The 24,988-nt window shown below is 39.7% G+C and overlaps 1 protein-coding gene across 1 annotated transcript; it reads left to right on the top strand.

Moving 5' to 3' along the window:
• Positions 1 to 1,256: 1,256 nt before the first annotated feature.
• On the top strand, positions 1,257 to 24,757 carry EEF1E1 (eukaryotic translation elongation factor 1 epsilon 1). The gene is made up of 4 exons (XM_010381694.2): positions 1,257 to 1,396; positions 6,313 to 6,513; positions 13,529 to 13,624; positions 24,120 to 24,757. The coding sequence occupies exons 1-4, from the start codon at positions 1,310 to 1,312 to the stop codon at positions 24,258 to 24,260; spliced, it is 525 nt and encodes a 174-aa protein (XP_010379996.1). The 5' UTR covers positions 1,257 to 1,309; the 3' UTR covers positions 24,261 to 24,757.
• Positions 24,758 to 24,988: the final 231 nt, after the last annotated feature.

Raw genomic sequence — 24,988 nt, forward strand, 5'->3', positions numbered from 1 at the left:
GCCAAACCTTATTTTAATTATACCACCCATTGGCATTGGATAAATGTTAAGTTTTTTTTTAAAAATGTTCTATTACAAATAAGAAGTGTACCTAGACACTGAAAATAGATACGTGAATTATCTTAGAGGGCTGGTCTTTTAAAAAGTAGTAGAATAGTTATTCAATTATCTGAATATGGAAAGTAATACAGATAATTAGTGCATTAACAATCCACTTATACTGAAATTTATTTTGTATTTTGTTATGTTGATTTGGCAAAAGTTTCTTTTCCTTATGTTTACTTCTGCTGCCAGAGTAAACTCATTAAGTATTCTGGGATAGGGAAGGTGTAACACAGTAACAACATTCCCCACTAAACTTTGATATTTCTGACTCAATGATGAATTACTTTGTAGGATTTTTCTATTTCTCTCAGACTAATACACACTTTGTTTATTCATTCTTCAATGTGGAAAATATTTAGTATTTTCACAAATCTTTTAGAAATATACAATATATACTACTAATATACTACTAATTTTCTTTCTTTCTTTTTTTTTTTTTGAAGATACAAGAATGTAGCAAGTTAGTGGCGCAAAGTTATGCACCTTGTTTATATACCAAAACTTCATAAATTATGTAACTAGCTTTCTGGTACTGCAAATAAAGATCATTAATTCCATTAATGCCTGATTTCCTTGAACTGTAATTATCTGACCCCTATCTAACATACTCCGTGCTCTGTGAATAATCTTTAAATGTATAATTCTGCTGCTAGTGTTGAGCTGTATATTAACAGTAGAAAAACCAGTTTTTCGAATTCACCACTACAACACAATTAAAATCCTCATGAATTATGCTACACGTTAGAAACTCCTAATGGATTGTGAACTCTTTGCTATTCAATTTGATTGTTCAAATGCATAGATTTCCGAGCCAAACTAAGGTAAATTTCAGTTCCCATCATATATAAATTCTCTTAGACTAGCAAATGAGTTAACGAGTTACCGCTGGCAGCCATGTCAATAGATTGCTATTTAGAGATCCAATCTACTGCAGCCACCGAAGCCCGGCCCTGGGGCCGCTCTACCAGTAGCTCCCCAACACTTCGAGTGGAAATTTGCCATCACTTCTCCACCTGTCTCACACCCCGCCCTCAGCCCCGCCCCTTCCACTGGCCCCACCTCCTGCGCTTTGGCCAGCGCTCTCCACGCCCCTTCCGTTCAGCCAATCGCCGCTGAAGTTTGCAGCAGTGGGACTTCCGTTTCCACCAATGCGGGAGGTTCTTGTTCTGCAGGTCTCGCCTCTGCCAGGAGCTACGGCCGGAAGATGGCGGCGGCCGCAGAGTTGTCGCTGCTGGAGAAGTCCCTGGGGCTGAGTAAGGGGAATAAATACAGTGCTCAGGGCGAGCGACAGGTGAGAAGGAGAGGCGGCGCAGAGGGGAAGAGGTGGACGGGAGCGGGGCCTGCCGAACCCTGGCAGTACCCGGGCCGGCCACCCGATGCCGGCGGAGTGAGGATGCTGCTACCCAGCTCCCCACGTGTCTGCGCCGCGAGCAGGCTGGCGCCTCTGGACCTCGACCCGTGCCGCCCTACCTCCCGGAGGGAGGGGGTAACCAGCTCAGGTCGGGCTCGGCCTGAACTTCACCTCCTGGGAAATCATCCCATTATGAGGAAACGACACCAGTTGCAGGAGGGTCCTCACAGGGCTCTTAGACCAATCTGGAAGCCCCGCGTTTGTATTCAGTATTAACTGGCTTTTTTTTTTTTTTTAACCGTAATCGCACCTTTCATTCAGTTATTACGCAGCGATTCCGTGATAGCTAACAGGGTGCCAGGTAGCACTGTGCTGGGCCTGGGGAATACAGTGCTGATTTAGGGGAACACGCTTCAACAGTCTTGGCCCAATCTAGGCGATGCGGGGAAGGCGTTTCTAAAGCCTTGGGGTATCAATTTAAGTGTGCGACCCACAGAGAGTGAGGGAAACATAACAAGGTATGAGATTGCCTGGTGAAGCACTGTTAGAACGTTTGTGTTTTACAGTTGTTTGTCGTAGAGGGAATGTGTTAGAGGAGGAGATTACATCACAAGGTATGAGATTGCCTGGTGAGGCACTGTTAAAACGTTTGTGTTTTATAGTTGTTTGTCGTAGAGGGAATGTATTAGAGAAGGAAATGGGTTGTAGGAAGACTACTTTGGATATGTTTTTTTCGCTCCTTTGAGATCTTTTTCCAAATGATGTTTGTTTTTTGTCTTTAATTTTTTCTCTTCTTCATTTGGTCCATGTGAAGATCTTGTTTAGAAAGTAGTAGTATAGTTTTTATTTAAGTTAACCTGAAGCCTAGAGAGGTTAAGTGGTCAGCCCTGTGATTGGTGGCAGAGTAGGCATCGGAGCCAAAGTGACCTTCTTTTGGTGTTTCCTCTGCCCCTGTGATGATTCTGTCCCTTCAAGCCCCTACTCGCTAGTTTAGTGTATATATTACATAATACATATATAAATATATATGGCCGAGTGGACAAACATTGCAACCATTTAAATTGAAAGAGTGCCATATATATATACATACATATATATATACACACATGTATATATATATAATTTTTTTTTTTTTTTTTGAGACAAAGTCCTCGCCTGTTGCCCAGGCTGGAGTGCCATGGCGTGATCTCGGATCACTGCAACTTACGCCTCCTGGGTTCAAGCAATTCTTCTGCTTCAGCCTCCCAAGTAGCTGGGATTACAGGTGTACGCCACCATGCTTGGCTGATTTTTGTGTTTTTAGTAGAGATGGGGTTGCACCATGTTGTCCAGGCTGATCTTGAACTCCTGACCTCAGGTTATCCACCTGCCCTGGCCTCCTAAAGTGCTGGGATTACAGGCGTGAGCCACCGCGCCTGGTGTAGTTTATATTTTTTAGGGACCATTGCCAAGATATGAGTATTATCTAGTATGAGAAACAATCATCAGCAAATAATTTAAAGCACAACATAATAAGCACTTTATGGACTGTCACGGGTGAGCAGGAACTCTCTGGGGCAGGTGGCACCAGGGTAAGAATTCACCAGGACAGCTGTAGGTAAAGAAAAGCAGATTTATTAGAGAAAGTATGAAAATATGTTGCGAGAGTGCAACAGGCAAGTTAGTAAGAGAGGAGCTAACTGCAAGGAAACAAAGGCTGGCTGGGGATTTTATGGAATAGTACTTCTGCTGTGTGCTGAAGAGGGGCTTGTGCAGTACTGATAACACTAAGGTTGCAGTGAGCTAACTTGTGTTTTCTAGCAGCCAGAGGTCCGGTGATAGCTGGACACAGAAAGATTATTGAGTTATTTGTGCAGAAGGGCTGTGTCCTGGACCATGAAGAAAGGCAGACTTGTAGCTTATCGGCCTTCTCTTTTTGCTTTCCCTTGGTCCCCTCAACCTGACTTCTTTTCACTAATTAGGACTCCACATGGAGGAAAACACTGTTGAGGAGTGTGAAAAGGGCAGTTAATTCTGACTATAAAAATGGATTTATAAACTCATGGAAGAGCTGGCATTTAAGGGATTATGCTTTGAAAGATGTGTAAAACCAATAAATTATGAAGGATTGGAAAGTTTAGGGCAGTAAGTAAAACAGTATGAGGAATGATGCAATGCAAGGTAAACCCCAAACCACAGTTTGAGGCCCAACTGTGAAGACTTTGGAGTTCAGAGTATGGTTTTTAATTTTATTTTAATTAAAGCATTTTAGCAGTGAGCAGCTAGTGAAAATTTCTGTTTGCTTGCATGGGGAAAGGGCTGGCCATATGTGATAAGATTCAGCCATTTTTTGGGAAGACAGCTGACAGCAGTGAGCCAGCGATAAAGCATTCTCTGCAGCATTACCAATCATAGTTAAAAACTGAAAGCAGTTCAGAGATCCTTATCCAGGAGAATGATTCTCTAAATTATGGTACATCAGCACGTTGACATACAGTCACGTGTTATTTAAAGACAGGGATATGTTTCAAGAAATGCATTGTTAGGCAATTTCATCATTGTGTGAACATTATAGAGTGTTCTGGGGTTTTTTTTGTTTTGTTTTGTTTTGTTTTTTGAGGCGGAGTTTCACTCTTGTTGCCTGGGCTGGAGTGCAATGGCGCGATCTTGGCTCACTGCAAGCCTCCCGGGTTCAAGTGATTCTCCTGCCTCAGCCTCCCGTGTAGCTGGGATTACAGGCATGCGCCACCACACCCGGCTAATTTTTGTATTTTTAGTAGAAACGGGGTTTCTCCGTGTTGGTCAGGCTGGTCTCGTACTCCCGACCTCAGGTGATCGGCCCGCCTCAGCCTCCCAAAGTAGTGGGATTATAGGTGTGAGCCACCACGCCTGGCTAGAGTATTCTTAAACCTAGATAGTATATCCTACTTCACAAACAGTAGGTATGTGATACAGCCTATAGCCTATTGCTCCTTCAGGCTACAAACCCATACTGCATGTGTTACTGTGCTGAATAATGTAGGCAGTTGTAACACAATGGTGAGTATTTGTGCATCTCAATATATTGAAACATGGAAAAGGTACAGTAAAAATACTTGACTGTACTCTTAGGGGACTGCCATTGGATATGCCATGCAGAATATCGTTGACCAGAACATCATTATGCAGTACACGGCTATTGCATAATGCAGCCATTAAAAGTAATTACTTTGAGGATTATGGAACCTTAAAATGAATGTGAAAATAGTATATGTCTCATAATTGCAACTGCATAAGAATTGTGTACTTTAGGCTATGTAAAGGAAAGAAAATGGATGTTTGAGCCAATAGGACTTTATTCAAACACTGACTGGCTCTGCCATTGCAAACCTAGCGACCTTGATTTTTATTATCTGTAAAATGAGGATGAGATTACTTACCTTATTTTACAAGATGTAATGATTAGATGAGAAGGTAACTGGGAATTTTTTTAGAGCATGGTTGGGTTGTGGATAATTTATTTTTACAAATAATTGTCTTTAGAGTTAGTTCTGTCCCCTCCTGCCCAGCAATTGTGAGTCATTTGATTTCTCTTTTTCCCCCCAAATATACCATACATTCAGTACACACATCTTGATGTTACCACAAAGTTAACACACTCAGGTGACCACCCAGTCAAGGAATAGAACATTACTGGCACCCCTCAGAGGGTTCCATATTGTTTTCTTTCAGTACGTTTAATTTATTGGTGATCTTAGAGATTGTGGTTTCATTTGAGTTGAAGGCAGAAGTGAGAAGTCAAGGAGCTATGAATAGTGAATGGAAAGTGGAAAGAACTTTTACCACCTTTACTTTGAAGTTACCTCCTGACTTTGAATCTGTATCCTATAGAGTATTAATCTCCTTGTAGACTTCACCAAGTCCTGTTGATGTAGGTGTATGAAAATGCCTTGCAAAGTGTAAATCATTACAGAGAACAAGATATAATTCGGCTGGATGCGGTGGCCCACGCCTGTAATCCCAGCACTTTGGGAGGCCGAGGTGGGTGGATCACGAGGTCGGGAGTTTGAGACCAGCCTGGCCAACATAGTGAAACCCCGTCTCTACTAAAATTACAAAAAATTGCTGAGTGTGTTGGCACGTGCCTGTAGTCCCAGCTACTTGGGAGGCTGAGGTGGGAGAATCGCTTGAACCCAGGAGGCAGAGGTTGCAGTGAGCTGAGACCATGCCATTGCACTCCAGCCTGGGTGACAGAGTGAGATTCCTTCTCAAAAAAAAAAAAGATGCTATTTCATTGCAGAAAAGAGCAGCAGTCTTGCCAAAAAGCAGTTCTTTTTTTATTTGCTTAAGTCATTGAGATTGTATACTTATTATTTGTATTTGGTCAGTCTTCCCATCAGGTAATACTTTCCATTTTCTTTTGCATTTCTCATAATGCATTATGCTTATTTGTGTATCAAGAAAATTTAAATTAATTGTCAGTGTCTTATACACAAGCAAACTTGTGTTGCTATTGTAATAGGGGGAACATGAAGTCAGGTTTATTTAAATATAATCACTTTGCTATATAATAGGGTGCAGGTAAACTTGATTGAAATTAATACTGTTTAATTAGAGTTTCCATTTTCTCTCATTGTACATAGCTTAAAATTATTGTAGTAATATTATACTGATTTTTGCAATGTTAATAGCAGTTTCATCATCAAGCATCTGTTACCACATTGTAAATTATTTAACTGCTATTTGCCAGACTTTCATTTGTATGTAATTTAGTATCTTAGAGTAAAATCCAGGATTATTTCAAGAACCAGTTGAGGGATTTTGTGGTTACTTAGAAGTTGTAATCATGATGTGGTCTTTGTTTTTTAAATTCTGTGAACTTTTTTTTTCTTTTTAAGACTCCAGTTCTTCAGACAAACAATGGTCCAAGTCTAACAGGATTGACTACTATAGCAGCTCATCTAGTCAAGCAAGCCAACAAAGAATATTTGCTGGGGAGTACTGCAGAAGAAAAAGCGATCGTTCAGCAATGGTTAGAGTACAGGGTCACTCAGATAGATGGACACTCCAGTAAAAATGATATCCACACACTGTTGAAGGTATCATGACTTCTCTTATAGGCTGAAATGCATGAACTGTTAATCAGAAATCTCTTTCCCCTCAGTTTAAAAAGCTGCAGCTGTTAGCTTTCTTCACCTCTTTCCTTCTGCCTCAGTAGTTTGCATCTGTTATTCCCTCTGCCTGGAGCAGACTCTGTCCTCCCCCAGCCCTTCCCTCCCCTCAGATCTCAGCTGAGGTACGCGGCCTTGGAAGCTTTCTTGACTACTTCTCTCTCAGCTGGATGAGGTTCTTTGTTCTACATGCAGTCACAGCACCCTGTGCTTTTCCTTCAGAACCTTGTCACAGTAATTACAGTATTATAATAGGACTTTTCTTGTTTTTTTAATGTGATGCCCCACTCGACAATCCTGATTCTCTAAGAGGTGAAGTACTTTCTCAGAGGCAAGAGAGAATCAGAATCTTTTAGGGTTGTAGTTTGAAAAAACTCTCATCTGAGAAAGCTCACCTTTCCCTGTTTTGAGAATCGTTGCTTTAAATTTTTATTTTCAAAGGCATCAAATAATAAAATAATCTACTGGATATAGCTTCAGAGTTACCAAGAATAAAAAAAAATTCCAAACAAAGTTATTTTTGTTAATTTATTTATATAAAAAGAAAGCAGATTTTAAAAGATTTTGTTGAAGCTTTAAATTTGAGAGAAACTTGAGAGATTATCCAGACAACAGCATATCGCTGTAGAAATTCCTTCTGTTTCTTAATTTTATTGTGATTGTTTTATCATGGCAATAAAAGTGGAGCAAGAAAGGTCTTCCTTTATCACGTTGGGCAAAATGGCTCAAACTGTATTCTTGATAGATGCCATCAAGAGAACTGGTAGAAAGTCAGTTTCAGAACTTGGCCCTCTGTGTGTCTGTCGTGATCAACCATTTATTCTTAATACCATGTTGGTCATTCACAGGGACCCTTCTCTTGTGCCCTACTATTGACAGTATGTCCAGGGGAAGCGGTCATATCCTCCCTCCAAGTGAATGTGAGATTTCAGGCAAATAAAAAGTGAACACAACCTTCTTTTATAGTTTTCCAAAGGAAAGGATAGTAATGAACTTGATTCTGAAAAATAGGAACAGAATTTCAATGAATTGGGTTTATAAGGTTCAAAAGTTACATTAATAGATGTGGTATTAGAAGCATAGAAGTAACTTCCAAAGTGTTATCTCTGAGACATGTAAATATTTAATTGGGAGCCTCTATTTAATGTATGTGGAGCTGGGCAATTTGCATTGTCTTCCTTGTTTGACCTCAGTCTGCTCATCTGCACCTACAACATCAGCACTTGCAATGCACCAGGATGCAGTTCTAAGGGCTGGTGGTGCATTAGACACAGTTTCTGCCCTTACAGAACTCAGACTGGCAGGTGAGACTGATTATGTATAGAGTGGATTGCAATGTGAGTTTGGCCACATGCACAGATGAGAAAAGGTTTGTTTTGTTTTGTTTTGCTATTTTAAAACAGTATTGTTTTTATTTTAAAAGCAGTAAATATTACAGAATTTAGGAAGTAAAAATAAGCAAATGGAAGACATTTGAAACATCCATAGTCCCACCAGCAAGAGAGAACTATTAATAATGCTTATGTTCGGCCATCAGATATTTATTAAACCCCTTTTGTGTTTTCTCTGTTTTTTTTTTTTTTTTTTTCCTTTTGTATGTATGTGTGTATGTATTTAAAAAAAAAAAAAAAACGGGCACCTACTGGCGTGGTAACCTGTTGGGGTGTTTTTTTTTTTTTTTTTTTTTGAAATGGGGTCTCACTCTGTCACCCAGGCTGGAGTGTAGTGGTGCAATCTTGGCCCACTGCAGCCTCCGCCTCCTGGGTTCAAGCGATTCTTGTGCCTCAGCCTCCCAAGTAAATGGGATTACAGGCATGCTGGGATTACAGGCGCGCACCACCGTGCATGGCTTATTTTTTTGTGTGTTTAGTAGAGATAGGGTTTCTCTGTGTTGGCCAGGCTGGTCTTAACTCCTGGACTCAAATGATCTGCCCACCTCAGCCTCCCAAAGTGCTGGAATTAGTGGTGTGAGCCACCTCGCCTGGCCAGTAAACTGTTTTTTTGTTCACTGACAATGTGTTGTCAACACCTTTTTACGCCAACAAGTATTCACTTACACTCTCCTTTTAATAACATGTTAGTGTTGCATCATATACAGTGCAGGGCACTGACTCCCTGAGCAGTTGAAAATCCATGTATAATTTTGATTCCCTAAAAACTCAATTGCTAATATCCTACCATTAACTGCAAGCCTTACCTGTAACATAAAGCAAATTAATACATAGTTTGTATTTTATGTGTGTTATATACTGTATTCTTAAAAAGTAAGCTAGAGAAAAGAATATTATTAAGAAAATCGTAAGGAGGAGAGAATACATTTACTATTCATTAAGTGGAAGTGGATTGTCATATATGTCTTTATCCTCATAGTCTTCACTTCACATCGAGTAGGCTGAGGAGGAGGAAGAAGAGCAAGGGTTTGTCTTGTTCTCTTGGGTGGCGGAGGCAGAAGAAAATTTGTGTTTAAGTGGACCTATGCAATTCCAACTTGCGTTGTTCAGGGGTTAACTAATTATACCACAATTTAAATTATGTATCCCTGGGTAGTTACTAATTGTAGCTAAATATTTGAGCACATTCCCATTTGTTTCCTTAGCCTTTTTGTTTTGTTTTTTTTTTTTTTGAAACAGAGCCTTGCTCTGTCACACAGGCTGCAACCTCTGCCTTCCAGGTTCAAGCGATTCTTCTGCCTCAGCCTCCCGAGTAGCTGGGATTACAGGTGTACGCCACCACACCCAGCTAATTTTTTTTGTATTTTTAGTAGAGATGGGGTTTCACCCTGTTGACCAGGCTGGTCTTGAATTCCTAACTTCAAGTGGTTTGCCTGCCTTGGCCTCCCCAAGTGTTGGGATTACAGGAGTGAGCCACCGCGCCCGGCCTCCTTAGGCTAAATTCCTACCAGGTAAACTGCTAGGCTAAAAGCTGTATATTTTTAAGCTATGTTGCTCATTTGTCCTCTAGAAAAGTACATCATTATAGTATCGCAGCATATGAGAGTGGCCTCTTCCCCAAAACTAACATGGTATTACCTCTTTCTCCTTCACTTCCCCAATTTAATTACCAAAACAAGAAAATTTAAAAATTATTTGTTTGAGGCCGTGCAGGGTGGCTCACGTCTGAAATCCCAGCACTTTGAGAGGCCGAGGCGGGCAGATCACTTGAGGTTAGGAGTTCGAGACCAGCCTGGCCGACATGGTGGAACCCTGTCTCTATTAAAAACAGAAAAATTAGTTAGGCGTGATGGTGCACACCTGTAGTCCCAGCTACTCAGGGGGCTGAGGCAGGAGAATCACTTGAACCTGGGAAGTGGAGGTTGCAGTGAGCCAAGGTCACCCCACTGTACTCCAGCCTGGGCAGCAGAGCAAGGCTCTGTCTCAAAAAAAAAATTATTTGCTTATGTTTTTTTGAATACAATTATTAATGTGTCATTTTCATACTGCTTATTAGCTATTTTATTATTTTTAAAGATTTACTTACATGTATTCTTTGCCTGTGTTTATACTGGGCTGTATAGGTTTTTACTATTTATTTTTAAAACTCTTGCTTTTAGGATATTATGAAAGGGTTTAATTCTTATTTGTCAAAGTTCCATTTCAGTGCTAAAACCACAATGCTAAGTTTAAATGCCTCATAAATAAGGTAATATATAATTTCAAAAAGCAGGCAGTGCAAAACACTAACGTGTTGAGTCTAGATGGAGGGTATGTAGTTGTTTATTCTACTGCTTTTTCAACTTTTTTGTATTATTAGAAAGTTTAATAGATGGAAGGAAAAATAAAAATCAGGTGGAATTGTGGGGGAAGTATTTAAAAAGTTTGACAATAGCATCAGGAAGAATTGTAAAAAAAAAAAAAAAAAGGAAACAAACGTCAGACATAATTAGTTCTCACCTGTGAATATTTTGAATGTGTGAAACTGTCTTTTCGTAGGAAAAATTTTAGTTATATCATGAACCCAGAAAATATTACCTAATCATCGTTTATAAAAACTACATTTTTAAGAGGCGTGGCCGGGTGCAGTGGCTCACGCCTGTAATCCCAGCACTTTGGGAGGCTGACGTGTGCTGATCACAAGGTCAGTTCAAGACCAGCCTGGCCAACATAGTGAAACCCCCAGCTCTACTAAAAATACAAAAAATTAGCCAGGCATGTTGTGTGCCTGTGGTCCCAGCTACTTAGGAGGCTGAGGCAGGAGAATTGCTTGAACCCTGGAGGCGGAGGTTGTGGTGAGCCAAGATCGTGCCACTGCACTCTAGTCTGGGCAACAGAGCAAGACTCCATCTCAAAAAAAAAAAAAAAGGGGGGGGTCTTTATCTCTAAAACATGGATATAGATTCTGTTTTTGGAAAAAATAAAAACTGTTATTGTTTCAGGTCTTCTTGAAATTAAATGAAGATGTATTTATTTTATTTGAAATTTAATTAAGATATTTAATTTCTTATACTTTCTCAAAGTTGATTTCTCTGAAGATATTTGGAGAGAAATCATATTCATTCAACAGATTACCATAAAATTTAAGTGGTAGTCCCTAATAGACCAATACATTCTACCCTTTCCACTGAAATTTTATTTTGATTCTTCCATGCCTTCCATTTGTGTCTATATTCCTTTATGTTCTCATCTGTACCACCTTTAGGGTCCATATTCATATACTGTTTTGGAAATGACTGTCTTTAAATGAAAATCATAAGAGAAAATGTGTTTACTCTTTATTAAGTGGAAGTAGATTATCATAAAGGTCTTCATCTGCATTATCTTCATGTTGAGCATGTATCATGTTCACTTTGTTTGCAAATTCAAAGAGATTAAATTAAATTCTGCAAACATTTTTTTTTTTTTTTTTTTGAGACGGAATCTTGTTCTGTCGCCCGGGCTGGAGTGCAGTGGCTGGATCTCAGCTCACTGCAAGCTCCGCCTCCTGGGTTTACGCCATTCTCCTGCCTCAGCCTCCCGAGTAGCTGGGACTACAGGCGCCCGCCACCTCGCCCGGCTAGTTTTTTGTATTTTTTAGTAGAGACGGGGTTTCACAGTGTTAGCCAGGATGGTCTCGATCTCCTGACCTCGTGATCCGCCCGTCTCGGCCTCCCTAAGTGCTGGGATTACAGGCTTGAGCCACCGTGCCCGGCCAAACATTTTTTATTGATTGCTGAACCACTATATTCCAGACACTTTGGGATGTTGCTATGGTCTGAATGTTTGACTCCCCCTCCCCAAATTTACTAACCCCCAAAGTGGTGGAGTTAGGAGATGGGGTCTTTGGGGGTGATTAGGTCCTGGAGGCAGAGCGTTCATGAATGGAATTATTGCCCTTAAAAAAAGGCCTGGGAGAGACCTCACCCCTTCCACCAAGTGAAAAGACAGCTGCCTGTGAACCAGGAAGCAAGCCCTTACCAGACACTGCATCTGCCATCACCTTCATCTTAGACTTCCAGCCCTCAGAACTGTGAGGAATAAATCTCTCTTGTTTACAAGCCACCCAGTCTATGTATTCTATTACAGTTGCCCAAGTGGACTAAGACAGATGTGATTTGAGAATTGGAACAAAATGCCCTCTCTATAGTTTAAGGAATTCTTCTGGAATAAATGCTGTTGATCACTGGACAGTGTTTTATATCTAGTCTTTAGAGGAGCCTCAAAGAATATCTAATAATAGTTCATATAACTTATTTACAAAATCTTCCTCTGAAGGTTTTATGAATCTGTTGTTTCACTTAATTGACTGTAATTCAATGTAAATTCCAGTTCTGCTAAATTTAAGTGTTAATTTTAAGAGAAGCCAACATTTTCCATCTCAGGAAATTGACGTATTCATGCTGGTCTGCCAGACAATACTAACCTCTAACAAAAGTAAAACTAGATAAATTGGACTATGGCAAAATTAAACATTTCTGGACATAATCAAAGGAGACAACAGAGTGAAAAGGCAACCCACAGAGTAGGAGAAAATATTTGTAAATCGTATGTGTGATAAGGGGTTAATACTCAGAATATGTAAAGAACTCCTACAGCTCAGCAACAAAAAACCCAATATCCTGATTCCAAAAGTGGCAAAGGACTTTAGTATACATTTAGCCAAAGAAGATACATCAGTGGCCAGCAAGCATATGAAAAGATGCTGGAATCACTAATCATTAGGGAAATGTAGATCACGTTTACAATGGGATATCATCTCACACCCATTAGGATGGCTACTACCAAAACAAATCCCACATGGTTTTGAAGAGATGTTTGTACGCTCCTGTTCACAGCAGCATTACTAGCCAACGTGGAAACAACCATGTCTATTGACACAGGAATCGATAAAATGTGGTCTATACATACAGTGAAATATTATGCAGCCCTAAAAAAGAAGGAAATTCTGACATGTGCTGCATGCTACATGGAGGAACTTTATATTCAGTGAAACAAGCCAGTCACAAAAGTACATATATTTTGTGATTGCTGTTATATGAGGTATCTAAAGTAGTCACATTCATAGAAACAAGGTAGAATGGTGGTTGCCAGGACCTAGAGGCAAGGGAAAATGGGTGAATTATTGTTTCATAGATACAGGGTTTCTTAGAATTCTCTAAAGAGATTGAAATTGTTGGGGAATTTTTTATATTTTAATGGAAAAAATAAGTGTAGCTACTGAGCATGAGTAACAAAATGTTTCTAAAAACAAAAAGCTAGACTTTAAAATGATCATAGATGGCACTTTGAATATCATTTTCTAATGTTTTCTTGTTTCTTTAAGACTAGTAATGTTTAGCCTATTTTTTTAAAATAAGGTAACTGGCGTATGATTTGTGGTTTTGAATGAATATTAATGTCAAAGAGTAAATTTATTAAATGGCGATATTTTGTTTTCTAGTAGCCTAAATCTTTTAAGTTGTTATATGGTAATTAACTTTATTATTACTGTTTTTTACATTAATATTTATTTGTTTTTTTCTTTTTTCTAGGATCTTAATTCATATCTTGAAGATAAAGTCTACCTTACAGGGTATAACTTTACCTTAGCAGATATCCTATTGTACTATGGACTTCATCGCTTTATAGTGAGTATTTGAATAGTTACTGGCTTTTTCTCTGTAGTGTTCAGAATGATTTTTAAAACTTTGTCTTGAATTTAAATCAGATTTGCATTTTTAGCTTATCAAATAAAAATGAAAGGAATTACCTGTATACAAGGTGCCTATGTAAAAACTCCTTTCACATATCCAGTTAACACAGTTGCTTCCTTTTCTTTGACCTTGATTTTCTTCCTATGTTTCTGCTCTTCTTCAACAGTGACTTCTCCAGCCATGCTTTAGGTTTTGTCGTCATCCCCTGGGCCCCATATTCCTACCATTCCACCTCTAGATCTTAATTTCAGGACCCGTATCTTCTGTGTAACCACTTGTGATGGTTAATACTGAGTGTCAACTTGATTGTATTGAAGATGCAAAGTATTAATCCTGGGTGTGTCTGTGAGGGTGTTGCCAAAGGAGATTAACACTTGAGTCAGTGGGCTGGGGAAGGGAGAACCAACCTTAATCTGGATGGGCACCATCTCATCAGCTGCCAGCGGACGTAAAGCAGGCAGAAAAACATGAAAAGGTTAGACTGCCTTAGCCTTCCAGCCTACACCTTTCTCCCGTGCTGGATGCTTTCTGCTCTCAAACATCAGACTCCCAAGTTCTTCAGTTTTGGAACTCAGACTGGCTCTCCTTGCTCCTCAGTCTGAAGATGGCCTATTGTGGGACCTTGTGATTGTGTGAGTTAATACTTACTAAACTCCTTTATTTATGTATTTATATATTCCATTAATTCTGTCCCTCTAGAGAACCCTGACTAATACACGGCTTATCTTAGCTCTTTTAATCTCCTAGTGTCTAATTTCTATCAGATGTAATTTGACTCCTCTTTTCCAAATCTGTATACTTTCTTCCCCACCCAACCTAGACCCCCTTTTGTGTAACTTCAGCTACATCCTCTTAGTATCTTCAGCTCCTTTGCTTTACCGTACAGTCACCACCTTTTCCCTGTAAGTTCCCGGCTCTTGGCCAGTCCAAATAAATGTCTTCATTCTTACATCCAAGATCCAAGCTGAGTTCAACTGGAGAAATTACAACACTGTAGATTACTGCCACTAAAAATGTTTACTATCCAGTTGCAGCTGGGCTCTCATACTGGATCATCTCCTTTTTTTTTTTTTCTCCCAGGGATACTTCCAAACCTTTACTTCTTTCCTTAAGCCCCTTCCTTCTCCCTCCTCCTTTATCGTTAGTCCTTATCACCAAGCTTTCCTCCATCATTAGACTAGAAAAATGGAGGCCATTCATCTGAATCCCTTCATTTTCCAGCCTGCCTGATTGTGCATCCTTGTCTATCTTGTCTCCTTTTCCTGGTCTCAGCCTTGCCTTTTTCCTAGGCCAGTCCATTTGTATTAGTCCATTTTCATGCTGCTGATAAAGACATACCTGAGACTGGGTAATATATACAGAAAAAAGGGTTTAACGGACTTATAGTTCCACATGGCTGGGGAAGCCTCACAATCATGACGGAAAGCAAGGAAGAGCAAGTCATGTCTTACATGGATGGCAGTAGGCAGAGGGGGCTGGTACAGGGGAACTCCCACTTATAAAGCCATCAGATCTCCTGAGACTTACTATCACAAGAACAGCACAGGGAAGACCTGCCCCATGACACAGTTACCTCCCACCAGGTTCCTCCCGTGACATGTGGGAACTGTGGAAGTTACATTTCAAAATGAGATTTGGGTGGGTACACAGCCAAACCATATCACCATTCATCGGACCTCTTACCTCAGTCTCCTCTCCACCTCCTGTCCCCTTTCTGGATCTTTGCTCCAGATTGTATTTCCTTTCTTTTTATTTCAGTCTTGCCTACTACCTACATGGTCAGTCTCTTTATTTTAAATTTGTTCGTGAACAATGACATAATATTCAGTATGTTCTTGGCACTGTTCTTCATGCTGTATAAATGTTGACTCATTTAGTACTAATAACAGCCATATAGGGTAGGCACTAATATGATCAGCCCCATTTTACAGATGAGATAGCTGAGGCATAGAGAGGTCAAATGTTTTGAGATTACCTAAGTAAGTGGTGGAGCAAGGTCCAGAAACCAGACACTTTGGCCCCAGAGTGTGTGCTTTCTTACACCCATCTCTCTGCCTAAAAGCTTGACTCAACTCCCCATCACCCCAACCCTATCTTCCCCCTGTGGAAAAAAACAAACTCATGCATTTTTGTGCATTGTGCACCTCAGGCATCCAGTCAGTCAGATCCTGATTTCCAGCTCCTGAATGCCTCTCACATCCTCTGATCCCAGTGACATTGCCCAAGTTCCAGTATTTAGAATCTTTTGTTCATCTAAAGAGGATGGACTGTAAGACATGAGATTGGTGACCCCTGAAGCAGTCTTTCTCATGACCGTGTCTTTTTCTTTCTCAAAATAATTAACTCGGCTGGGCGCAGTAGCTCACCCTAGCTACTTTGGAAGGCCAAGGCGGGTGGATCACCTGAGGTCAGGAGTTTGAAACCAGCCTGGCCAACATGGCGAAACCCCATCTCTACTGAAAATACAAAAATTAGCCGGGCATGGTGGCTCACGTCTGTCATCCCAGCACTTTGGGAGGCTAAGGCAAGTGGATCACCTGAGGTGAGGAGTTCGAGACCAGCATGGTCAACATGGTGAAACCCCGTCTCTACTAAAACTACAAAAATCAGCCAGGCATGGTGGCATGTGCCTGAAATCCCAGCTATTCCAGAGGCTGAGGCAGGACAATTGCTTGAACCCAGGAGGCAGAGGTTGCAGTGAGCCCAGATTGCACCATTGCACTCCAGCCTGGGCGACAGAGTGAAACTCTGTCTCAAAAAAAAAAAAAAAGCCAGGCGTAGGGGCAGGGCAGGCACCTATAATCCCAGCTACTCGGGAGGCTGAGGCAGGAGAATCACTTGAATCCGGGAGGCAGAGGTTGCAGTGAGCTGAGATCGCCCCACTGCACTCCAGCCTGGGCAACAAGAGTGAAGTTCTGCCTCAATTCGTCTGACTCCTACCTCCCTTGCTATCCTCCGCCTGTCATTCTCTCAGCCACAACATGTGCCCCAGAGCCTGCTGGCTGCTGTGCTCTTTCTACCCAGCGTCCTTGCGTTGCTCTTCTCTTTTGCTCCCTGGTCCCAGCCCTTCCTTTCCTCCCTACTTCATTTGCATTTTCCAAGTATCTCTCGGTTCCCACTCATTCCTCTACTGAATCCCTCTCAGGCCCCTAAACTGTATTGAGGTGCTCCTTCCTGTGTGTGTGTTTGTACCTCATATACATGTTAGGTCTAGCTTGTTTCACTCTTACTGTAATTCTTTGAAAATCTCTCTCTCTAAATTATAAGCTGCTTGACTCAATGATTGTAGCGACACATACTTGTAACACCATTATCTGAGGTAATTCCTGGCACGTGTATGTAGTCGCCCCTCCATAAACACTAAATAAAATTTTAAACGTATTTCTCTATGCTTTTCAAGGAGTTTCCTATATACTTTCTCATTGTGCCTCATCACTAAGAAGGAAATAGGTACCAGTGTTATTAGCCTCCTTTTACAGAGAAGGAAACTGATGCTTAGGAAACTTGAGGTTTAAAGGCACAGCGCTCAGTTTTTGGAAGGGCCAAACTAGATCTTTTGACTGAAGTGTCTTAATGTGTGGGGAAGCTCTTTGTGTTATAAACTATAAAATACCGTAATAATTGAGGCCTGCGCAGGCCCCAACCTGTTCATGGTTTGGGGCTGCTATCTGCCTCATAAAGCAAAGTGGAGGGTTTGTCTTTTGGAAAAACAAAGTCGTTTTCTCCTCTGAAAAAGCCTCCTACATAGTTGGCTTTGCCATTTGCCAAGAATAAGAGGGCACAGATTGAGGCCTCATGAGTCTGGGGTTTCAGTTGAGGTTGAAGAGAGAAAACAGGGATTGTAACCAGAAAATTCAGAATGGAATGCAGTTTCCTCCAGAACTCCTGGACTTCATGACAGTCGTAGAAGTGGATTCCTTTTAGTTTCCCCTCACCCCACAAACATACCGTAATAATGCGTAATACAGTTGTTAGTCCCCTACTCAAGCTATAATCCCTCGGTTTGAATTTACCTGACTTTATTGTGAATTGTTCCTCAAAGATCCCTCCATGATTATGTTAAATTCTACAACATTATTTAAATGACTTAGAATGATCCTTCATTTAGTGTAAGACTATTATGAGTTTTAAATGCTTTATTGAGAGCCCACTGTGTATGCCCACTATTTTATACTTGGGAGGGAGACAACAGAAGTGTAAAACTATTTTCAGGGGCATATTAATCTTATTGAAGAAATTAGACTGTTTTACATGAAAGCAATTAATGAAGTAAAGAAAATGGAATCCAGTGCTAATCTCTGGTCAGAATATTATGTTATTAATGAACGAGGCAGATGAGTAGAATATAGAATCATAAAATTGTCAGAAAAATATCTGAAGGTTTGGATGGCCTTGGCTGTCTAAGGGAATTTTCATTGTTTTGGAAAGCTTATGATAAGTTTGATTACACATATTCTTTATAAATAGGGTGACCACATGATTTCTCATCCAAAACACTTGACTGTGAAAGAAGGCCTATTAATAATTACATTGGGACAACAGGAGTGAAATAGAATGAATGTTCCCCATACTTACAAAGAATATAATTCAATTTACACAAAATAAGGGACCGGAGAGGATGTGTCCGATTTCTGTTCATCCCCTCTTGACTTTTAGCACAGTGCCTTGCACAGCTGAATACTTACTGAGATTAGCAATATTACGTCTAGGGCATGATGGCTCATGCCTGTAATCCCAGTACTTTGGGAGGCTGAGGCAGGTAGATTGCTTGAGCCCAGGAGTTCATGACCAGCCTGGGCAACACGGCAAAACCCGTCTCTATTAAAAAAAAAGAAAAAAATTAACCAGGCATGGTAGCTCTGCGCCTGTAGTCCCAGCTAGTTGGGGGAACGAGGTGGGAGGATCATCTGAGCCCAGGGAGGTCGAGGCCACAGTGAGTCATGATTGCACCATTGCATTCCAGCCTGGGCAACAGAGAGACCCTGTCTTAAAAAAATAAATAAAACAATATTTAACAACTGGTACCCATTTATAGTTCCTATTTCAGATTTTTTATCTTTGTAGTGAAAGTGTAGTATAATTAAGTAATGTTAGTTAAATGTGGAGAAAGTTTACTGGAGTTGAAATACATTGATTACTAGCTTCCTTTTATTCCATTCTAGGTTCAATATATTTTAGTAGCTTTTGGAATTTAAAATGATGATGAGGAACAACTTACCTCATTTCAAAACGAAAAAACCTCCAAGGTAAAGAGGATTTGCTGCTAAGGTATCTAAGCATCTCTCTTCTGGTGGCAGCCTGCACACAGTCTTTGAACTTGGGAGAGTCTATACCAGATTTTAGTAAGACTGTGCTGCTGTGAGCATGGCTACCCAACAGGGCTCCAAGAACAATTTCTATCTGAAAACCACAATAACAAACTTGTTGGCTTTTTAAAAAATATATATTTAAATGTGACATATGTTTTGACATTTAACTTTTTAAGCTTTATATTAGGAAAAATGTCATCAGTCATCCTGTGTGATGACAGCCAGCAGGCTAGTGAATGTCTCTTCAGACCCACAAGATCTGGCTTGCTGTGGCATCGGGCTGTCATTAAGAAGGAGAGTATTTTTGTAACCCCAGCAGTTTGGGAGACCGAGGCGGGCAGATCAATGAGGTCAGGAGATCGAGACCATCCTGGCTAACATGGTGAAACCCCGTCTCTACTAAAAAATACAAAAAATTAGCTGGGCGCAGTGGCAGGCGCCTGTAGTCCCAGCTACTCAGGAGGCTGAGGCAGGAGAATGGCGTGAACCCGGGAGTCAGAGCTTGCAGTGAGCCGAGAATGCGCCACTGCACTCCAGCCTGGGCGACAGAGCAAGACTCCATCTAAAAAAAGAAAAGAAAAAAAAACAAGAAGGAGAGTATTTCTCCATCTAATTGAAAAAAAAAAAAAAAGATGATACTGAAGTGCAACTCATAATCCAAGTGTGTAATTACATTTTCCTCTCCTCTAGTTTATGCAGGTTTTGCAGTAGGGAAAGGAAATACTCTGCAAAGGAGGGAACTTGTCTGGAATTCCTTTGCCAGCAGAATGAACAAGGTCACAATCCTATAGTGCAAAATATTCATAGCACTATCTGCAAAGTTATTTAATTACGAGCCTAAGTGCACTGGAGGGCACTTGGTTTTTAGGCAGGTTAGAAGTGTTTCATTCAGTACTGCATGTTAAAGTTAGGGTTACTTTAACAATATTTAGCACTCTCTATGTGTTAACCTTTTCTATTTTGGAATGTATGTCCTCTTCATATATACTGACTAGGATGTGATGATTAAAGATATCCTTATCTTTTTCAAAGTGAAATTGAATAGATTAATATGTAAATCACTGTTGACCATCCTTTTGGGTTCCTGTCGTGAGTCAAAGTATCTCTCCCACTCTAGTCCAAGTGCAGGCAAAGTAATCAGACAAATAAACACCTTCTCAAGGAGCAGGCCTCACAGACTAAAACCTACACAATGGCAGAATTGCACTGTGGTGTTAAATGGCATTCCTGTTAAGTTGGGTACAAATACATGCAGATGTGGAATAAATGATTTCTAGGTGTTAAATTAAGGTAGGGTAGGTGTGAGGTGCAGGTTGACCACCTGCTGATATTTACCAGGTCTTTGTGCTTTGTTTGCTTTGGCAGTATTACTTATTTTTGGCCTCATGCATTCCTTCATTTGTTTGTTCACGTTATTCAGTACGGAATATGTAATCAGCACAGTGTACAAAACAGCAGTCAAGCAACCTTCGAGTCATCAGATAATCCCACTGTATTTTGTTTCATTGTGAGCCCAATTTTAGTCATGGCTGAGTTATTCTGAGATTTGGTCTATCTTAACTCCATTTGAGGAATATTATGTTGCCTTTCCTTTGTTATACCGCCTGTTAGTGCGGCTGTTTATTATAACACCAGTGACTCACTGCTTTCTTAAAGTGATTTCACTAGTAGATAGTCATCCCTGTGAACAGACTGTTACTCAAGATTATTAAAATCCTTTGTAATATTATGTGCTTCTTGACTGTAAGATTGTTATCAACTGAAATACTTTTGTTCTGAAGTTTGGAGCACCATTGGAGGCATGTGGTTCTTTTATAAGGAAAGGAAAAATAAAAGAAATAACTGCAAAATAGTCCAGGAGCCCTGGCCCTAAAGAATGTCCCAAAGGCGGCAGCGTGGTGCCAGTTGGAAAGGTAACAAAGCAGCGTGTCACCCTGATCTGGAACGGGTCACTTAAAGTGTTTCTCACATGACTTCATGGAAAATTAGTGATTCAGAATATTATCTGCTTGGCTTTAAAGTTCAAAGTCATGATAGAGTGCCAATATAAATTAAAAGGAATTATTAGGCAGAAAGAGCCAAGCACCGCTATAGACACACTGGCATGCAGACCGACATGAAGCAGGAAATGGTAACTAGAACAATTGCATTATTTCCTGTTGTAAGAAAGGAGAAAGAACTTTAGCTAGAAAGGGATGGTGGAAAACCAGTGTTGTAAGTGAAGTAGTCCAGGGGATCCCATCAGAAATGTTTTTAAAATCTGTAAATTTGGTGAGGGGGAAATCTGTTCATTTCTTTGTTTACAGGAAGTTTATTTAGGGAATGTCTTCCAAAAAAGTAGCAGAGTTAAGAAGTCAAGGTCATTCATAATTATCTCAGACTCAAAGGGACAAGTTCCAAAGTTTAAACTGTAAAAAGAGGTGAAAGTGGTAACCGTAACCTCATCCTTTTCGAAAAACTCTGTGAGTTTCTGGCAAAAGTTTCCTGAGGGAAAATGAATAAATGTGCAGTCTCTAAAATAGATCATCTAAAAATATTGTGAAATGGATCATCTAGCTAAAAATTATTGGAGTAGGGGACTGGGTACGATGGCTCACGCCTATAACCCAGGCACTTTGGGAGACCGAGGCTGGTGGATCACTTGAGGCCAGGAGTTCAAGACCAGCCTGGCCAACATGACGAAACCACGTCTCTACTAAAAATACAAAAAATTGGCCGGGCGTGGTGGTATGTGCCTGTAGTCCCAGCTACTCGGGAGGCTGAGGCAGGAGAATCACTTGAACCCAGGAAGTAGAGGTTGCAGTGAGCCCAGATCACGCCATTGCACTCCAGCCTGGGCAACAGAGTAAGACTCCATCTCAAAAAAAAAAAAAAAAATCATTGGAATAAATTAGGAATTGTTAGAAGCTTTAGGAGCTCTTGGAAGAAAAACTATTTTGTACTGTGGGTCTGTTGATAATCCTGACACTAGAGACTCCAAATGTAAAATGTTTAAGTTGGAGAATATTTTGCTGTGTTCTGTATGTTGTTACTGTTTTAAATAACAGACCTGTGAGCAACATATACTAGTCCTCTGTGACAGCAGATGCTGTTCTGAAATACAAATATCACAGGTAACATTGCCCTTTTTACCTAGTTTAAAATCTGTGTGAACAACTTGAACATAAACAAGCATTAGTACTCTGTTGTTTGGAAGCGCTTTACCAAATAGCTGAGTGGAGAATTCCCTGAAATGAAAGAGCTGTGAAAGGACTAAAATGATAAGAAAGAGGTCAGATTGGAATCATCATATATTTCAGCAGCTAACATGAAATCAAGTTGGAGTAGAACTTATTATTACATCTGTTTGCTTTAACTATCAGCAAAGAGATTTGTCGAAGTTGATTTTGAATTTTATTCATTCATTCATTCATTTTTGGTAAGAAAGCTCCCATTTCTTGTTAGATTTGCAGCTGTGTTTATTACTGGTTGAGCTTTTAATAAATCGTACATTTTCTTTTGAAGTCCTTGGTGAAGTTTACATATGGTAAAGATTTAGAAAGAGAACAAAATGCTCTTTTACAAAATATTTTTCAAAATATTTTTGAAATATAGACTGATGCTCAGTTTAGTCCACACATGATTAAGTGCTGCCTATGAACACACACCTGACAGGGAGATGCTCGTTTCCGTTTGAATCTACCAGTTAGCCTAATGTAATTCTTTACATGTGAAACCATGAATTTTCTTAATAAACATTAAACTTTTACTTAAAAAAGACATTCTTGACCAGTTTTCTTGACTGATGTGTTCTTTATCTCTGTGCCATGGACTGACTGTGTTATAGATGAGACAGTTATAGTAACATCTTTCTAAGTAGACACAACCTACACACCTTAAACAGATGAATATGTTTTATGATGTGCTAGAGCAGCTTGTGTGTGGGACTTCAGTATGTATCACTAAAATCCAGAACTCACATTTTTATGAAACAGAAGCAGTGAAGATTCTCCCTGCTAACAACTTAAGTAAACTGAGCCAACAAATATGAGTCCAAGTAAACATTTAATGAGAAAATACTGCCTACTTTTTGTTAATCTCCTTTTGTATTCTGTAATAATGATTGCATGTAGAGTGAGTTGTCCTTCACCTTGGGTGATCTGGTAACTTAGCAGAATGTTTGCCTGTAGAACAAGTATGTGCTACATTCTGAAAAGCAAAGGACATTCATCTCACTAAAAATGTCTCCCAACAAGCAGGCTGCTAGTGGGTTTGTACCGCTTGCAGGGTGACTGAGTTATTTCTTTCTGCAAACACTCCTGTCAGTGTTATAGAGACTTGCACTATCTGTTTAGTAAATGTGACTTAGGAGAAGGAACTACACTACCCATTCATGGGTCATGACTACAAGTCACTGCCCTGCTGGTTTTCTCTTTACCTGATAACTCTCAATAATTCCAAAATTTATCTTAGAGAAAAGTCTTTGAGTCACCTACTTCGGAATTTGAGCCCAGTGAAATGATAAGCACCTGTAGTTTGTATCACATCTCTCTCTAACCAAATCTCTGAGCATTCTTGTAGCTTGATAGCAAATTGGGTGAACTGCTGCATTCACTAAAAGATTGAGTTCAGCTTTATTGCAAACAGAATTATGAAGGTCTGTTCTCATGCATTTACTCAGCCTCCTTCATCTGAGTCACACGCCACTAGCAATAGCCCTCCCTTATATTAAGCAATATTCACTTGAAATGGATCATTTCCTTTTTTTAGGTTTACTAAAGAATACTAGAGAAAGAACTATATCTTAATCTATCTTCCTTTCCAATGAAGTAAAAAACAAATTCTTTGACCTCCAAACCCTCAGTTAATGTAAATTTTGCATTTGTTGAAAACTTGATATTTCCCAGAAAGCACATCTGGTTTTGAACTGAACATAGCATTGAACATGAAGAACTTTTACAAGTCAGTGTTCACTGGGCTGAAACTTTTACTCCTATCTGAATGAATATGTTGGCTTTTGAGAACTCGTGGGGGATTGATGTTGTTTTGTTTTTCAACTTCTATCTCCTACTTAAGTGATATTAATAGTTGTGCTTATGTAACATCTGTGTTGTGTGTGTATGTTTTTAATCTCTACTTAGGTTGACCTGACAGTTCAAGAAAAGGAGAAATACCTTAATGTGTCTCGCTGGTTTTGTCACATTCAGCATTATCCAGGCATCAGGCAACATCTGTCTAGTGTTGTCTTCATCAAGAACAGGCTATATACTAATTCCCACTAGAAGCTGTCCATGCCATACAGAAGATCTATTAAAAATGTTTTAAATGGAAAATGTACTCTGGGCCACAGGACTAATGTAAATTAATATACAGTCATTCATTATTTGTTGAAGTTGATAGAATTTTTGAAGTGTAAACTTGTGTCTGAATGTTTTATTTGTTCTTTAGTTGAAGTTTTGCAATTTTTATGTCAAAATTCAATTGCTCTCAAACAAGTTGAGATCAAGTTATAAATTAACCTTGTTTTTAATAGATGACATTTATTTCAATAAAAGTTGCAAATCAGGGGCTTAATCTTAAAAAAATTGGTGGTCCTTTCAATGGTTGACATATTTGGCTATTTATTAATCTCTCTTTCATATTCTAAAATTCATTTTCCCCTTATGGATATTTATGGTAGTTTGTTAAGAACTGTGATAAATTGTGCCAAGGAAACAGGGAAGACAGATGGATTTGTTCTAAATATTTATGTGAGCTAGTAAATGTGGTTGAAAAAATATTTCTTGGTTGTTTCTTTCTTTCTGTAGTCAGTGTTCATTGGGGTGAAACTAACTACTGAGCTGCCCTACGGGAAACTGGAGGAAGATACATTCTTCCAGTTCCTCTTGAGTTAATGATTCTTTTTTGTTGTTAGGCTTATTGTAATATGCAGTGGTCAAAAAGAGATGGGAAATTCTTCCTCCTGGAAGGAGGAAAATAAATATAAAAACAGAGATGGGAAAGTCTTACT

This window comes from Rhinopithecus roxellana, chromosome 4, assembly GCF_007565055.1.
Source record: "Rhinopithecus roxellana isolate Shanxi Qingling chromosome 4, ASM756505v1, whole genome shotgun sequence".
Lineage (NCBI taxonomy): Eukaryota > Metazoa > Chordata > Mammalia > Primates > Cercopithecidae > Rhinopithecus > Rhinopithecus roxellana.

Bases quoted from the DNA above. Each gene is read 5' to 3' on its own strand.
- EEF1E1 (XM_010381694.2), top strand. From the start codon at position 1,310: ATGGCGGCGGCCGCAGAGTTGTCGCTGCTGGAGAAGTCCCTGGGGCTG. The intron at 1,397-6,312 runs GTGAGAAGGAGA...TTTCTTTTTAAG, and splicing joins GTGCTCAGGGCGAGCGACAG to ACTCCAGTTCTTCAGACAAA. The intron at 6,514-13,528 runs GTATCATGACTT...TCTTTTTTCTAG, and splicing joins ATATCCACACACTGTTGAAG to GATCTTAATTCATATCTTGA.